Source organism: Hemibagrus wyckioides, linkage group LG22 (assembly GCF_019097595.1).
Source record: "Hemibagrus wyckioides isolate EC202008001 linkage group LG22, SWU_Hwy_1.0, whole genome shotgun sequence".
Taxonomy (NCBI): Eukaryota; Metazoa; Chordata; class Actinopteri; order Siluriformes; family Bagridae; genus Hemibagrus; species Hemibagrus wyckioides.
The window spans coordinates 13,113,911-13,131,777 of record NC_080731.1 but is presented as its reverse complement, the minus strand read 5'-3'; the positions used below and the strand labels follow the sequence as shown (position 1 = coordinate 13,131,777).

At 39.5% G+C, this 17,867-nt stretch overlaps 1 protein-coding gene across 9 annotated transcripts in view; it reads right to left on the bottom strand.

Moving 5' to 3' along the window:
• atxn2 (ataxin 2) overlaps nt 1-14,250 on the bottom strand; it is a 30,097-nt gene extending 15,847 nt beyond the window's left edge. For 4 of the 9 annotated variants that reach the window (XM_058375293.1, XM_058375294.1, XM_058375296.1 and 1 more), the window contains exons 1-7: nt 13,509-14,249; nt 4,583-4,616; nt 4,422-4,481; nt 4,186-4,257; nt 3,847-3,997; nt 2,627-2,641; nt 43-167 (exon numbers count right to left, since the gene is read on the bottom strand). In XM_058375293.1, coding sequence (XP_058231276.1) covers nt 43-167; nt 2,627-2,641; nt 3,847-3,997; nt 4,186-4,257; nt 4,422-4,481; nt 4,583-4,616; nt 13,509-13,630 — 579 coding nt within the window. In that variant the 5' untranslated portion in view covers nt 13,631-14,249. Of the gene's footprint in view, nt 1-42; nt 168-2,626; nt 2,642-3,846; nt 3,998-4,185; nt 4,258-4,421; nt 4,482-4,582; nt 4,617-13,508 lie in introns of all 9 variants that reach the window. The other 5 variants (XM_058375299.1, XM_058375300.1, XM_058375295.1 and 2 more) reach the window with 3 other exon arrangements.
• Between the last annotated feature and the right edge of the window lie 3,617 nt (nt 14,251-17,867).

Below are 17,867 nucleotides of genomic sequence, written 5' to 3'. Positions count from 1 at the left end.
TTTACTGCCAGACAATTTTTAGGCTTCAAAAAAAGGCTTTACCAAGTCAGTATCAAGAGACTCCAAGCTGCCGGAGACATGCTGATCTCCTCCATCCCAAGGCTCTAAATCTTTCTCTTTATGTTCTCCATTTAAACGAGCGCTTATTGAGTTGTCTGTAAGGTTATCTGGCTCAAAGAGAAAACATACAATGTATTAACAAAAAGAACAGGCATGGTGAAGGCAGAAACAATTACTAGAGGTTTAATGCTCAGTTAAAGGTGCACTGGTCACTATTTGATTACTTTACTTCAAATAGTAAACTATGTTCACTGATATGGATGATGTGTGACTGGATATGTGCCGGTGCCTAGTAAAGAGAGCACTGGTATTTATATAACAAGCAGCATGGACATTTTATGTATAGAAATTTATAGATATCATAAAGTTAAATTTTTCATGCACTACCCTTTCGGAAGTGTATAAACGACGGAAAGCACTGGTTGCAACAAAGGAAAGCTTTACACAACTGAACACTCAGACTGCATCAGTCAGACTGAGCAGCTTTCGCCTCAGTGAGGCAAAACAAGGCATATATACACGTGATGTGCTGTTAGAGATGGAGGTGTGCCTGTCAGCCCATTTGTGTAGCTCTAGCCACACACCCCCTCGCTGTGTCACAAGGAAAATGTGCTTATAGTTATGAAGTATAAATCTTAAAGTATTTAAGTATAAATTATAAATATAAGTCTTTTTTTTATGAATGCATGACAGGTAATAGCCATCCATAACCTTCATTGCAAAAGTAAATAAAACCCTGGATAAAGTTGGGATCAAAGAGTAAATAAATAAAAGTCCAATGTTTTTGTATTTAATCTTGTAATTACTAGAGCCAAAATTCCTACTAATACACTGTTAAATGAAGAGGAATATAGATATGTGAAAGCAGCTTGGTGCTATTAGGTACCACTACACTTCAATTGTTTAAAGTCTGGTATAATGCAGCTATATTCTTGTGCCTTCAGAAAAAAACAGTTCCAAAAACATGCTGTTATTAGGCATACCCCCATTCATTTTATACAAAGCATTTTCAACTGATGCTTTCAAGGATTTCATTTCTTGAGAGAGAGAGAGAGAGAGAGAGAGAGAGAGAGAGAGAGAGAGAGAGAGGGAGCACTATAACAATAATAGTGCCACTGCTATGAAATGAAATCAAGAAACACACTTGGATTAATGGTAAGAAAGAAACCATGCACTTAAAACAACAGCAAGGCAAAGCATAATGGCTATTAGGTTTAAAGAAAAAAAGAAATAAATGGATAAAGATTACAAGGACTGCAGTTACATTTTAATACAACTGCAAGCAGCAGACCTTTTAGTTGGAAGAAAGGCCTGTATTTGCATATTTTATGTCAAAGGATGCTCAGTGCCTTTGTTATGGAGTTTCAATTTATTCATTTTTCAGAGCAAGTACAACCTGCATGCTACAACTTATCTATCTATCTATCTATCTATCTATCTATCTATCTATCTATCTATCTATCTATCTATCTATCTATCTATCTATCTATCTATCTATCTATCTATCTATCTATCTATCTATCTATCTATCTATCTATCTATCTATCTATCTATCTATCTTATCTATCTAATCTAAGTGAGAGGCACCAGACCATCTCTAATGTATTTAGAGCTGCAAGCTTGGGAATCTGTGACATGATGGAAACAAAACCTTCTTTACAGCTGTAAAGCCAAACGTTTGTGAGCACAGACAGCAGCTACTCCAGTGACTTCTCTACAGATGTGCCATGTGCACAGTTTTGATCTAAATATCTGTAAGAGTTAATGAACTGCTGTTTGACTGACTGCTAAGATAGGGAAAAGATGTCTTTAGAGCAGTGGACATTAGTCCTGTGCTTCTTGGTGCACATCTTTAAGTGTTTGACAGACGTAATATGAAATAAAATGTAAATACAATGAAAATAATGAGCGCAAACCAAACATTTTACTAAATATCAGCTATATTCAGCACATTGTCATACGTGACATAAAATGTAAACATGGTGAAGGTACTACCTTCTAGAGAATGTAATTAAAATCACGTTGGATTAACGTGTAGTAGTTCTATAGTAGTTCAAAAACCGTAATAGTGCACATTACTGAAAGCTTATTAACTCTCTACCGTCTTGTGAGATTCATATTCGCCCACATATCAAAATATTACCAGGCATGGATTTTAATTTTAGTCAGTCATATACCTCATATACTTTTTTTTTTTTTTTAAATATAAAAGGATATTCAGACACGAACCAAGTAATTTCAAGACACTAAAGGACTTCCAGGCCTTTTAATTGACTAATAAAGTAAATACAATCAAAACTCCATGTTTGATTAGTATCGTGGTCTAATATTTTACTCAGTTCTTTTTCATGGTAAAATTGAATGTGTTAGGCTTTGGCACTCTGTAATTAATCATCGTTAAATCCTGCAATTCTTGTAATGTAATTCATGGTTAAAAAAAAAAAGCTAACTAGTACAGTTCAGCTTCTCAGGCAAATCGGTCAGTGACTATAATACCCAGTGCTGTTAGTCACTCATCTATAACAACACAAACACACAGCATGTGAGATCAAATAAGCCGGTTTACCTTGCTCTGATGAGACTACACCCATTGAAAGACAGACAGACAGAAAAAAGACTGGGTCAGTTGGACATAATTGAGCAGATTAAAAAGCAGTGCTTTACATCCATGGTACACACAGTCAAAAGATTTATTACCAAAAAGAAAAAAAGTCAAACAGAAAGGGAAAATGGTTCTGAACGAGGACAACATACATTTTGCAGTACTGTAAAAGCAGCAGAATCCTTCAAGCAGCCCAAATTATGAGAAGCCATTTACACAGAATATAAAGGGACACAGTCAATCAGCTGGGACTAAAAGACTAACTGCTTGTTTTTTCGTGCTAATAAGAGTTAGTACAGTAATGTTAACGTGTAAACCTTTATAAGTATTCTGAAACAATAAGGTACAATGGGAATGTTTTTTATAGAAAGTCACAAAAAACCCCAACTGTACAGACAGCAAGACTTCTGTAAATATTTTAGCTGTAATACTGACTTGCATAAATAAGGTTTTCATAAATAATAGAAAATGGAATTAATGCACTTTATATTTTCCCATCATTGCTGTTCACATCCAAATATATCCAAGAATAAGTAATGAATGGCCTTTTGACTGATACATTAGGGTAGGCTCATGTCTCAGGGAGTTTTTTCTTTGCCTCAGACTTGCTTATTGGGGATAAATTTGGGTCCACTGTTAAATGCGCTATACAAATAAAACTGAATTGAAGTGAAATGTTTTGTGCAGTGCCGCCCATAGAAACTGTTCAATTTCCTGTTCTAATAATGAAGAAATTCCAGTTTCTCTGATTTACACATGGTATGTTTGTTCTGTGTATTTATTACGCAGCACTGGGACAAACGTTCAGAAACATTATTAATACCAACCTATGGTAATGTTATAGATTGACTATATAGAACAATATAGTGGCACAGTGCTGCGCTCCTGCAACATTTTTCCAGTAGGGAAAAATGTAGATAGTAGAGAGTGTAGATAAGTTGGACCCAGGCCATATTAATGCAACTAGCACAGCTTCATGGCAGCCTGTCCATCATCTGTCTAACATCACATTATGCTTCTCATCCCAGCTCTTCCACACACCACAAAAGCATTTTAAATTAGGCATCCTTTTCATTTACCACGACTCAACACTCCTCCACATACTGTAGGGCAAGAGTAATGAAACGCTCACAGAGGCATGACAGCAATCACAGCAGGTTTCAGCATACAACATTTGGTTTCACCTTTTTTGGCATAGCTCAGGTCCACGTCTTTAAAATGCACCACCACGACATCTGAGGCCTTGAAGATGATGCTCTCGACAATGTCCTCACGTCGAGGGCTCACGTTCAGATCTGCGCTATTCCTGTGGGCTGCATCCAGGACCAGATCACACTACAGATGCGTGCACACACATACACACAGTCAAAATTTACCTTCTCTACACTGTCCTGACTGTATCAACCAATAATAATAATAATAATAAAAAGAAGTAGTAGTAATAGAATAAGAAGAAAGACATCCATATAGAAACCTTTTGGTATTTCAAAGCTGCATATACAGGTTAATGTATTTGTCTGTACCTCTGGGCCGTACGTTTTGAAGACACCCTCGTAAACTGTTCCATTTTTCACGTTAAGTTCACACTTGGCTCCCTGTATGATAAGTAAATTGATAACACCATCTTAAACACTTTGTCTTTTGTACATAAATTAACATTTTAAAACCTACATTTAAGAATAGCACCTCATTTAATCAATGTGCATCATTCAATGCAAGAAATCAATCTGAAAAAAATGAATGTGTCTTTTATACATACCACCACTGAAGTTAAGACGTGAACCATCCTCATATTTGCATAAACACCACTGAAGGCCACCTAAAACAGAAGGAGGAAGTAATTAGTGCTGCAGACAATGCTACCATGAATATACTGTATTGAGTTTTATTAAGTCACACTTGGGGGGTCTTTGGACTTACTGGTGTAGAGTGTGTTTTGGCGCTGTTGCGTCCCCTGCACAAAAGCAGCAAAAAGCTTTAATCTACCAATTAATCAAAACATTTGTATGGCATAATAGTGCACATTACATTTCTTACAAGGTCATAAAATCACAATGTGTTTCACATACATGACAAGAATGCAACAGCTCTTGGACCATTGTTCATGTGGCAGCTTATGCATCAAGTCAAAAGGCAAATATTCAGGCTTTGCTTCAGATATTTGGCATACTACTATTCAAGGAAACTGTTAATTATTTAGACTTCCTTTTTGTGTTGTTAAGATTTAACACAGAGCCATGAAAATGTTATTAGAAACACAAACAGTACCAATGCTCATGCTAAGCATCGTCTTCCTTTTCTGGGCTCGGTAGTCAATGATATAATTGTGATGGAATTTTCTGCTGTATCTAAAATCCCCACTACCCACTGGAGAAAGCAGTGCAGCTTAAACATGGATCCAGAGCACACAGAGCCCACTGAAGTTACCTAAAGCCTAATGTTAACAACAAAATACACTCAGCAAGAGACCAGGCACTCTAAAGGACTTGTGTGTGTGTGGCGTAACACAACGGCTCTCAGCTGAAAGCAACACTATGAGGAGTAAAAGGATGTGTGCAGCACACAGAGTAACTCTCTCACGGTTTATACTGAGCTAGCTGGCTAACATTAGGCAACAAGTTCACATTCTAGGGGTTTTGTGTTAAAAGACAAGCTCTTGTTGTGAGGTTTTACTCTCTCATCTGGAACTCTAACTCTGATGCTCTCATTTTTCTCTGTAATTGTTTTATTCCCATAATATTTCAGGAATATTGCGCACTAACAATTACATGGGCAGCGTCCAAACCACACACTACCATGTCAGTACTGTTAAAGAGGCTATGTAAGAGTGTATTGTGCAGATTGTACAGTTGGTGTATGCAGGTCAGAAGTAGAGCTGGGCGATATGTCCAAAAAATTGAATCTCCGATTTTTTAAAACAAAATTTGATTTTCGATTGTAAACGATTATTTTTCTTTAAAAAAAATTTTTAATAAAACACTAGAGACTATAGAATAGATTTTTTTTTTTTTTTTTTATTTGAGCAAAAACAGTATAACCAAACATATGAACTGCTAATTTGGACTAAAAGTGCAAAGTGCAAAATTACTTTTGGGATTTTCATGTAAGGGGGACTCCGCCCCCAATGAGAGTATAATAGTAAAAAATATAAAAAATATAAATAAATAAATAAATAAAATAAACAGGGTATAGGTAAACTTATTGCAGCATTCCACTGTATTGCATAGATGTGTATAACATTTGAGTACTGAACAAGCCAAATACGAGTCTTTCTGATCACACACACACGTCCTCTGATCCTCGGTCTGCGACGCCGCGGTTTCTTCAGTCGGATTGAAGAACGTGCTGAAAGACGGGGAAGAGCTGAAGTCTGCCGCCGTTTTCGTCGCTAGGCCATTTTTAACATTTCTATCGAAGAATTCTCCATAAACTCTACACAAATTCGTGATCGTCTCAGTCCCTTTTAAATTTCATAAGAAAATGCGGGCAGACTTTCGGCTCTTCCCCGTCTTTCAGCGCGTTCTTCAATCCGACTGAAGAGACCGCGCCTCTCTTAGAAACAAGCTCTTTGCGTCGCAGAACTACGGAAGCTCGCTCTGCCAAACCAAAGTGAAATCAGAAAATCGATTTTCGTTTTTTCAACATCGACATAACCATAAATTCGAATTAACTGATAAATACGATGAATCGCCCAGCTCTAGTCAGAAGTGTGAAAACTTCAGTTTGAATGAAACACGTGAACAACCAAGCAAAAAAAAAAAAAAAAAAAAATGAACGTACCCTACATGACCTAAATGGTTTGTGGACACTTTACCATCACATGCTAAATTTAGTCCCACTTTGTTGTTATATTAAGCTCTATTCTCTGAAGATAGCTTTCCAATAGATTTTGTAGCATGGTTGTGGGGATTTGCTCATTTGGTAAGGTCAGGGGGTGTTCAGTGAAGGCTCTGTGCAGGACACTTCAACCTTAACACACTTTGTCTTCATGGAGCCTGGTTTGTGCACAGGTGCAGTCATACTGGAACGTTTTTCTTCTTACCTTTAACACCATGCCAGCTTCTTTGGCTATGTTAAAGTCAAGAACTGAGGTTAGTTACTCAAAAGTAAAACTAAATAAGCTGTTTAAGATGAGGTTTTCCTCTCCTGGATTTACTTGGTTAAAAAACTTTTCATAAATCAACAGAATAAAACAAGCCCCTCAAAAGGGTAAAAGTCCAGCAAAATATCTTTAATGGGCAGTGGATTCTGACACAATGAGCACTTTGGTTAATTTTCTCTCAAAATTTGTGAGAGAGTCTTGAGTGCACTTTCTGGCATCGTGTGTAAATGACTTGGTCCCACTGATTATTAAAAGGGAATATATGATTTGTCTCAACATCAAGATTTATTTCACATCATTATTTCAGGCACTAAGCCAATTTCAATTTGCTGGAACATGTTTGAGGTCTCTCAGTTCCAGTGGAAAATTATATAATGCTACATCATACAAACACATTTTATACAATTGTCGGCAGTTTGGGGTAGGAACACCTATAGACATGATGGTCAGCTTTCCACATACTTTCGGCCATACTGTGCAACTTAACTCACATACTAGACTGCATTTTAGTGGCATGCCCACAAAGCAGCTGACTGCAGGCTAAATACTGGTTTATGTTTCAGGGTCCATGCATTTGTGACCATGTGAGGCAGTGGGAGGGTCTGTTACAGTTCCCCCTGAAACTACTGGAAGAGTATTTGTATTAAACACCAAAGACATTTTTTTAAACATCTACCTGTGTTAAACAACACGATACGTAATATTTGGTTTCATATCCCTTGTTCGCTACAACAGTATCAGACCTTCACGTCATTGACATCACCACATTCCTGGTTTCTTCTTTTGTGATTCTCTTCCAAACTTCTATTCCAGTCTCTTTCGTTTGTTGTTTGTTTTGGGGAGGTCTCTTCCTCCTGTCTCCTTTAGGTCTGGTGATTGACTTGGCCAGTCTAAAGTCTTCCACATTCTTCCCCTGGTGAAGTGAGTACTTTGTTGAGTCAGCAGTGTGTTTTGGATCATCTTGCTACATGATGAAGTTCCTCCTAATTCATTTTGATGCATTTCTCTGTAAATTTGCAGGCAGAACGAATTCTTCTGTATTCATTTTGTTCTACCATCATGAGGTACATCATCAGTGAAGATTAATAAACGTTTTCCAGCAGCAGCCATGCAAGCTCATACCGGGACACCACCTCCACCATGTTTCACAGATGAGTTTGTGTGTTTTGGATCATGAGCAGATCCTTTCCTTCTTCACATTTTGGTAGAGTATAATCCTGGTCGCAGAACTCTCGTGTCTGCTGATGAGTGGTGGTGGTGGTGGTATGGCATCTACATTTCCGCTCAAAGTCTTGTTTAAATGATGGATTATGATAATTTCACTTCTGTCTTGTGGAGGTTGTCGTCACTGACTATTGTTTTTGGGTTTTTGTTCACAACGTTTCCGTCATCAGCTGCTGCTGTTCTCTTTGGCTGACCTTTTCGGTGTCTGTTGCCCAGTAAATCAGTGGTTTCTTTCTTTTTCAAGACATTCCAAATCATTTTATTGGCTAAGCCCAATGTTTGTTCTTTTAACACATCTAAATAAACTAAATATAAATAAAGTTAAAGCAAATAAAAATTTAAAATGCTATATTCACTTTTGATATCAAATGCCATATGTTTACAACCAAAGCATCTTTACCTGTACTCCACAAACTGTATAGTGGTCAGCACTGTTCTGTAGACACTACTGACATGTATTGTACAGTCTTGTTTTGCACGCCCTCCTGTCTGTACTATTTGCACAGGTTTGCACACATGAAACTGTGTCAGTTTTTTACTAAGTCTGTAGTTCATTGTCATTTAATGTAGTACCACGGCCTGGAGTAATGTTTCATTTACTGTGTACTGCACCAGCTATATATAGTGAAAATGGCACTAAAAGCTTCTTGACCACTGACTTGATTAGCATGTTGTAGGTGTTTAGGTGAGCCTGTTATTACACTTCAGCCACACTACCCATAAACCCCGTCTCTGCACCAACACAGACAAACCTTACAACAGCATTTCGTATCCGCAAAGTGATTTGGCAGTGGAGGCTCAAGGGTTAAAACACTTGGTTACAGATCAGAAAGGTCATGAGGTCAAATCCCAGCTGCGACTTTAGGCCCTTGTGCAGGCCACTTAGCCTTGAACTGCTCAGCTCTATCCAGTCTAAACTGTAACTCACTTTAGCCAGATAAGATAAATGTTCCTCCTGCTGAGTGACCGTAGAAAGTTGGAGATGGAGTGAGAATAGTATGAAGCAGGCAATACATTAACACTTTCAAACAGCAATTAATCAGATACTTGAATGTGCTGTGGTCAGGCCAATCTCTGCTGGCAAAGAAAGCAATTCGCTTCACTGTACCACAAAACAACAGACATGTCTGCATAAAGCTCAGCTGACATTCAGGTAAATCTCACTGAAGACACACATCCAGCCATTACACAGATCCAGAGATCCACAGATCCAGCCATTACAAAGAGCATCAGCTACAAAATAATGAAATATGATGTGAAATAATGACTGTTGTAATAAACATAAGACTTTCCCTAGGACTGACCGAATAAAACAGGTACAACGTCCAATCCCTGAGGGCACAAAACAGATCACGTGTATAAACTGGTGGATTTGATGCCTAGGAATTTGCAGTTCACTGAACTGGTAAAAAGAGATTTTTAATCAATCAATCTGAAGAAAGCGACAACAGTAGAGATACCGTCACATCACTGCAACACTCATCACCACTAAATGCATATAAAACCCTTACAGCCAAGAAGCCAGCTTTTTACACATAAAGGTTTATTTTATTAACAGGAATCACCCTGCTCGCCTGTGCATGTACTGTACATTAGAAATAAAAGAGCGGGGATTTGATTCCGTATTTGCTTCTGAAACTGAAAGTTAAGGAGCGATTGTGTCTAAGGACTTGACCGATTTCCACAGCAGCCAGTAGTCACACTACCCACTGCCTCGAAACTCAACAGTGGCTTAGCAAACTGGCCAAATATGGAGATGAGAATAGTCACACACTCATGTTCAAACAACACTACTGAGGGGGTCACCCCCAGAAACACTCTTGCTGGTTGAAGGCACTTTAATAAATGCTCATTTTTAAACCTGATGCACACAAGGTGGCTTTACACAGAGAAAGTGCATCAATAATACACGTTTAAACATGTTTAGATTTCCACTACTGCATGAGAAACAGGATTTTAAATATCACTTATCTATCTGTTAAATATTACCTAAAGCTGTGTTCTGAAAGTGTAAGGATTGAGGGGGGAAACCTTCCCTGATGTTAGTTCATACTGCAGCATTCACACTGAAGGACAAACTAAATGTTATAAAAACATTGATTTGAAAGCTATTTCTTATTGTGTATAATGACAGATTTTCCTTTGAAACAGGTATTTACGGTGTGATGAAGCTTTTGCACTGATCTCCAACAGATAAACACTGACACTAGCTTAGCAAACTAACCAATTATGAAGAAAGCAAAAGCAAGTGGGTTTTTTTTTTTTTTTTTTTTTTACTGTGGAGGATTTTTATCACCTCCGTGTTTGCTGACACTTATCCAATTTAACAAGGACAACAATGCCACGTGATTTTGGAATTATGTCATGCATTTGAGCTGAGGTCAGTGTGCTGATGGAGAGCAGTGAGGACATCACAGGGAGAAGAGACTGACTGTCTGATGGAGAAGCTGCGACAAGGTATACAGGCAGAAAGATGACCTATGACATGTCACTCAAACACTCAAAGTGCCTATCAACTGCCAACTTGCACAAAGTCCACACTCTTTAAAATGGATCATTTTTTCTCAACCAGTGGACGATTGGAAAGGGAAACATGGTCAAGTGGGAAGGTTCACTGTTAAAATGACAGTAAAGATCCATGTATGTGGCTAACAAGCTGCTAAAGTACAGCATGACACGCAAATGGTTCAGGAATGGTTTGATGAGCACAACAATGAGTTTGAGGTGTTGACCTGCCTCCAAATTCCCCAGATCTCAATCCAATCGAGCATCTGTGGGGTGTGCTGGACAAACAAGTCCGATCCACGGAGGCCCCACCTTGCAACTTATAGGACTGCTGCTAAAATATTGGTGCCAGATACCACAGCACACCTTCAGGGATCTGGTGAAATCCATGCCTCGATGGGTCAGGACTGTTTTGGCAGCAAAAGGGGGACCAACACAATATTAGGCATAATGTAATGCCTGATTGGTGTATAATTAAACTAAGAATATTTCCAAAACTGTGTGTTTTGTTTTTACTTTATTGGTGTCCAAAAAAAAAAAAAAACAACTTTGGATGGATACACAAAGCCTCAAAACAGCTAATTTGATTTCAGGGTCACTTTAACTCAGAAACTGATTAGTGCTCATATAGCTAAAATTCATTGGGATTTATTTATTTATTTTTTTACATTTTTAATGAAATTCATTTATGTACTGTTCTGTCGGTCACTTGTACCATCTCAGACCAGATCTTCCTGATTCCTACTGCAGCACTGAGAATACCGAAATCCCACAGGAGTCTAAGAAAACTCACGCTTAAAGTGAGGTATCAAATCAAACTGTTCTGAAAAATGAGCTTTCTGAAGAGCAAACACATCCACAACAACGTGGTGGAGAATTAATGTGCAGCAAAACGTACAAGCATGGCCACACAAGCACCCCGATTTAACGCAAAGTAGCTGCTAATGCAGAGAGATGCGCGTAGTTTGTTTATGGGAAACTTGTTCAAGACACAATTTTGGGTCACATACACAATCCTACACAGTATGACATGAAGAGAAATGATTTTTATAATGGGCAAAAGAAAGTCAAAACTAGAATTAAAATATTTTTTAAAAATATTTAGAAATAAATAGAATAATAAGGAAATAAATGGAATTTGCTGTAAAATATATGAGATTGAAAAATAAATAGACAAAATATAGCAGGTGGATACAATGACTGGTTGTTAATGAACTGAATATAGTATTGTTATAAAGTGCAAAATGTTTGCAATGTATATCAGTTTTGCAGACTGAGCTGAGGTAGTGGGTGTTATGAGACAAGTCCAGAAAAGCTCTAGGTGTTCTCCTGGTTGAGGGTCTGAATGGCCTGAGGGAAGAAGCTCCTCCTCATTCTCTCAGTGAAAAGGAGCACTTCTCTGACCGCAACACAGAAGAAGAGTCCATTGTTCAGATGGCTGAGGTCCTTCACTATCTTCCTGGCCTTGGTCCAGCAGTGCTTGCTGTAGATCAGCTGCAGGTCAGGGAGCTCAGTGCGGATGGTACGCTCAGCTGATCACACCACCCTCTGGAGAGCTCGCCTGTCCCTTTACACTCGCAGACATTAAAATGCTCAGATTCTTCTGATTAAGGCTTGTGTAAAAGGGACAGTGTTTCGGTAGATTTTAAAGCTCTGCATAGTAGAAAATGGTACATTTATTCCATGTGAAGCCTTCCCCCAGGCTCTCACATGTATATACTGTTGTATTTGTGACCACAAGCCCAAAAGACTGAACAGAATGGCCACTTCAACAGTCACGCAACCAAAGAACATACTTGGAGCAAATGTAATATTTGACTGAGGTTTTGTTTTTTACTATAAATGTTGCACTGCTAAAGGTTGACTCTCCTGACTTTGGCCTCCGGATCGTTTGTCTTGTGATGGTATGACCGGACGCCGACAGCTGAAACGCCTACTACAATGGAAAACCAGCGTGCTGTGTCTCCTACCCGTATTCCGACAAACCACGCCCACCGTCATGGAAGTAGCTAGTTCGTTCGTTTGTTCTCACCAGCAATAAAACGGACTAGCCAATCACAGCACAGTGGGCGGGTCATGATTAGCCAATTGCGAAGCAGATTGCGGCACGGGGTTGCACAAGAAGGAAGGACCTGTCTAGATACGGGCAGTAAAAATAATAATGCGAAGTTGCAAATGACATTCATATGCATCACAGATTACTTTCCTTATTACATTCAAATCACCTGCAAAGTCCAAATCATCTGACCAAAAGCTGGCACAGAAAGGATTCTTAAAAGTGAAGATCATAATTTAAATGAGATTTTTTTAAAGCCAGCTATAGGCTAGCATCTAGTTTCCCGTTCTAAAAGGCTACCCTTCGCCTCGCTTGCTGCACTAATACGACTGACGAAACGACGAAGCTGTTTATTATTTAAACGCACGTGGTTTTGCGGAAAGAGAACGTAACTCACTAACCTGCTAGTTTAAGCGTGTTAAAGGTCAGTGCTGTAATGTGGAGAAACAGCGTTAGCTCTAGTTTGGACGCCCTTAGCAGATCATTAAACAATCAATTCACAGCTGATTACCGGAGAGTAAAATAAGAAGGTAAATGCAGGACAAGACGACTTCCAGGCTTTTACTCTACAGAGAAATCCTCCGACTTCATCAAGACAAACCGGCCGGCAGACAGAGGACACGGCTTAGTCAGGATCACCGACTTCTTTTCAGCGTTTTATTTGCCAAACATTCAACTCCAATGTTTGTTTTTTTACCCTGACGGTGTTTCCCCCCAAACCCCAAAAACAGAGAAGAGTATAACCAAAACCAAGCCCCCTACCCCATTCACTCTCCCAGCACGGCCTAGGCAAAGCTAACCAGCTAGTTACCAGCTACTGCACTGCCGCAGACACCAACAGCTCCGCATTTTAACATGACAGTGTGTGTGTTAGACATCTGACAGTCATATTATCTAAAAATGTTTAATTCGTGACTAATAAATCAAGCACACACAGCTCGTAGTTCCAGTGTACTCACCTGGTTAAACCGTGTCGTCCTACAGCAGCTCCTGCGCATCCCCCGGCTCCTGAGGCCGCTGCGGCCCCGCTACTGCTACTGCTGCCCGGTTTGCGATTACCGCCTGTCTGCTTCATTGACATGATTATCCCATAAACGAGTCTTTGAGCAGACTATTCAAACGGTTTGGGAAATATATCCAACGGCAAAACTACAGAGGATAAAATGCTTTAAAAGTCAAACAGAGTAAAGCTAACTAGCAACGGCTCGCTGATGTTAGCCTGCTAGCCCCACTGCTGTTGCTAGGGCTGATTATTCCAACCTGGACAGTGACTGCTACTAGGCAAGCTCAGCTAGCTTTCTTTTCTTCTTGTCGTCACCTTAAAATCAAACGCTTATTCTCATTGAAAGAGATGTCGATTATCCATATATGCTAGATCAACACTACAAATTATTTGGATAATTTTATCAGTTCCCCGGAGATGTCTGCCTGTGAAAGACATAGACCTAAACAGTCTGAAAAAGACACGAAAAACTAGCGGAAGGATATATACACAAAACAGGCGTACATTTTTTTTTTGTTTATCAGTCGTGTTTCGCTCAAAACGTTTAAAAAATATAAATGTCAATGTCTACACGCTAGTTCATGCAGCATCAAATAAAATACAATATCAAGACACGTGTGACATTTAATTGTTGGATTATTTTAAAGTTTTCTTTTTCTAAATGCGACTAGAGTGCAGCGCACTATTTACAGGAAGTGAACAAGATCACGTCGGAAGCCGAGCGGCGGTGCTACGGCATGATTCACGTGAGCCGGCCAGGGTTGGCTCCTCGCTGTGCTTTAAAGTTCCACATCCTTTTAAAGGAGACGCAGTTTTTATTCTTCATTTCCCTCTGCTTTTTTAAAACAAATGTTAAGAAGTGAAAAAAACCTTCTTGATATTTACAGTCCCCTGCGAACGTACCGTAACGGGACTGTATACACTATATGGTCAACTGTTTGTGGACCCCTGACTGCCTGTCACAGCCATATGTGCCTGTTGAACATCTCATACCAGATTTAAATCATCCATGCTGTGTTAATGACATACACCCTCATCACTCTCTACATTTTGCTTTTCATTGTATTTTAGAACATGGCTTTGGGGTTTTGCCCATTTAGACAGAAAAGCATTGATGATTTTGACGGAGGAGGCATTGGGTGCAGTCAGTTCATCCCGAAGGTGGTCAGGTGGGTTGAGGTCAGTGGCCAGTGAACCTGATGTGGTCTCTTGCAGTAACACATTCTTCTCAAGGTTTTGCCAAGGCATGTTGTACATTCTGAGCCTTTCGGTTAGGTCAAACCATTCTGACTATTCTCTTCTTACCTTTCTCATCACCACGGCAGATTATTGCACACTTGTTCAGATTTTAGAACAGTTTGATGTACAGAGTCCACCTCTTGTCATGTGAGGTAGTGACACCACACTGCACCACCATGCTGCCCACAACTATTATTTGTAATTAATTAATTATATATTATATTTTTTCCATATACACTATATTGCCAAAAGTATTCGCTCACCTGCCTTGACTCGCATATGAACTTAAGTGACATCCCATTCCTAATCCATAGGGTTCAATATGACGTCGGTCCACCCTTTGCAGCTATAACAGCTTCAACTCTTCTGGGAAGGCTGTCCACAAGGTTTAGGAGTGTGTTTATGGGAATTTTTGACCATTCTTCCAGAAGCGCATTTGTGAGGTCACACACTGATGTTGGACGAGAAGGCCTGGGTCTCAGTCTCCGCTCTAATTCATCCCAAAGGTGTTCTATCGGGTTGAGGTCAGGACTCTGTGCAGGCCAGTCAAGTTCATCCACACCAGACTCTGTCATCCATGTCTTTATGGACCTTGCTTTGTGCACTGGTGCACAGTCATGGTGAAAGAGGAAGGGGCCAGCTCCAAACTGTTCCCACAAAGTTGGGAGCATGGAATTGTCCAAAATGTCTTGGTATGCTGAAGCATTCAGAGTTCCTTTCACTGGAACTAAGGGGCCAAGCCCAGCTCCTGAAAAACAACCGCACACCATAATCCCCCCTCCACCAAACTTTACACTTGGCACAATGCAGTCAGACAAGTACCGTTCTCCTGGCAACCGCCAAACCCAGACTCGTCCATCAGATTGCCAGATGGAGAAGCGCGATTCGTCACTCCAGAGAACGCGTCTCCACTGCTCTAGAGTCCAGTGGCGGCGCGCTTTACACCACTGCATCCGACGCTTTGCATTGCACTTGGTGATGTATGGCTTGGATGCAGCTGCTCGGCCATGGAAACCCATTCCATGAAGCTCTCTGCGCACTGTTCTTGAGCTAATCTGAAGGCCACATGAAGTTTGGAGGTCTGTAGCGATTGACTCTGCAGAAAGTTGGCGACCTCTTCGCACTATGCGCCTCAGCATCCGCTGACCCCGCTCCGTCAGTTTATGTGGCCTACCACTTCATGACTGAGTTGCTGTCGTTCCCAAACACTTCCACGTTCTTATAATACAGCTGACAGTTGACTGTGGAATATTTAGGAGCGAGGAAATTTCACGACTGGATTTGTTGCACAGGTGGCATCCTATCACAGTTCCACGCTGGAATTCACTGAGCTCCTGAGAGTGACCCATTCTTTCACAAATGTTTGTAAAAACAGTCTGCATGCCTAGGTGCTTGATTTTATACACCTGTGGCCATGGAAGTGATTGGAACACCTGATTCTGATTATTTGGATGGGTGAGCGAATACTTTTGGCAATATAGTGTATATATATGTATATATAGCTCTGGACAAAAATAAGAGACCACAGGTCTCTTTTTTTTTTCTTACAGGTGCATGTATTGTATTTGTTTCATTTTTTGTGAACTGCTGACAATATTTCTCCTAACCCAAGATCATGCAGTATTCGCAGAGCTTTAATAACTCAAATAAAACAAAATTGTGTTAATGCTTTGCCTAAATAACATTAAGAAATCAGTATTTGGTGGAATAACCCCGATTTGCATGTGTTTTGGCTCCATGCTCTCCACCAGTTTTTCTTTTCTTTTCTTTAGCTGTTGGGTGGCTTTATACCACTCTTTTTGCAAAAAAAAGCAAACAGCTCAGCTTTACTTGATGGTTTATGACCATCCATCTTCCTCTTGATGACATTCCAGAGGTTTTCAGTAGGTTTCAAATCTGGAGATTGGGCAGTGGACTCTTATTTTTTTCCCAGAACTGTATATACACACAATCCCTATCATGCAATATTTGCAATTTAAAAATAACTAAGTTTATTCCTCAGCATGTATTATTTACTCAACATTTTTACTGCACGTATGGCTTGTATGAGTTATGGACGGAGAGCACCGCACTCAGTTATTAGTGGATCACAAAATTACTTTGATTGCATGTGAAAATGCTTTTTTGTATAGGATGAACACACAGGTAGAGGACAGATATAAAGTTTTTGTTTTTTCCCCCTTACTGTTTATAAAACGTAATATGTATACGCAACTATCGAAAATGTATGAAATGTAGAGATAAAAACTGATCAGTCTTAAATCCTTTTAGTTTCCCCACTTCTAGTTTTTCTCTTTTACAAGCACTCACACACTCACTCAGTCTCTTCTGATTAGCTATGATGCCTGCCAGTAACTAGAAAATTTACTATGGCTACTTGAAGAAATGAAAAACTATTACAGTTGTAGTAGCCTGAATATATAATTTCAGATCACTGATTTTAACCAGTATTTCTAAATGAATGTATGATTTCTTTGAAACAAGACTTCTACTTCTTCTTACCTTATGCATAAATGTTGTGCTCTTATACCAACAGACATGCCTAGAGACACACATCATTATTATTCTGCTCACATTAGATTTTCTTTTTCATGTACTCGCACATCTATAATCTGACATTAAAGCTTTGGAATCCTTCCTGTCTTGCAGTAATACAAGTAACTCAACGGCCTAGTTTCCCCTTCTACTGGTTGTGCGAGTTCTCTCCTAAATGGACTAGTTTCGTTGTATAGTTGGTTCCCTAAATAGCATCCATATCAATGTTTCCTTCAAATGCCCCCTTGCTAGGTGGATTTTACTAATTTTACTTTAGACAGTGGCACTGATTCAACTTATATTCAGAAACCTAACCTTGACAAAGCTTTTTTTTTTTTTTTTTTGCCTGGACAGGGGTCATTCATAATTTGGTTTGCTTAACGAAGGATCTAGTGAAAGTCCAGTTAAACCATAGGAAACCACTTCAGGAACTTTTTCAGTGAGGCAGGAATGGTTGCTTTTGAAGGTCAGGAGTGGAGTCTGCTCCTCCTCATCATTCAGCCATTTCCCTTCTGCCCCATTACCCAGCCACTGAAATATG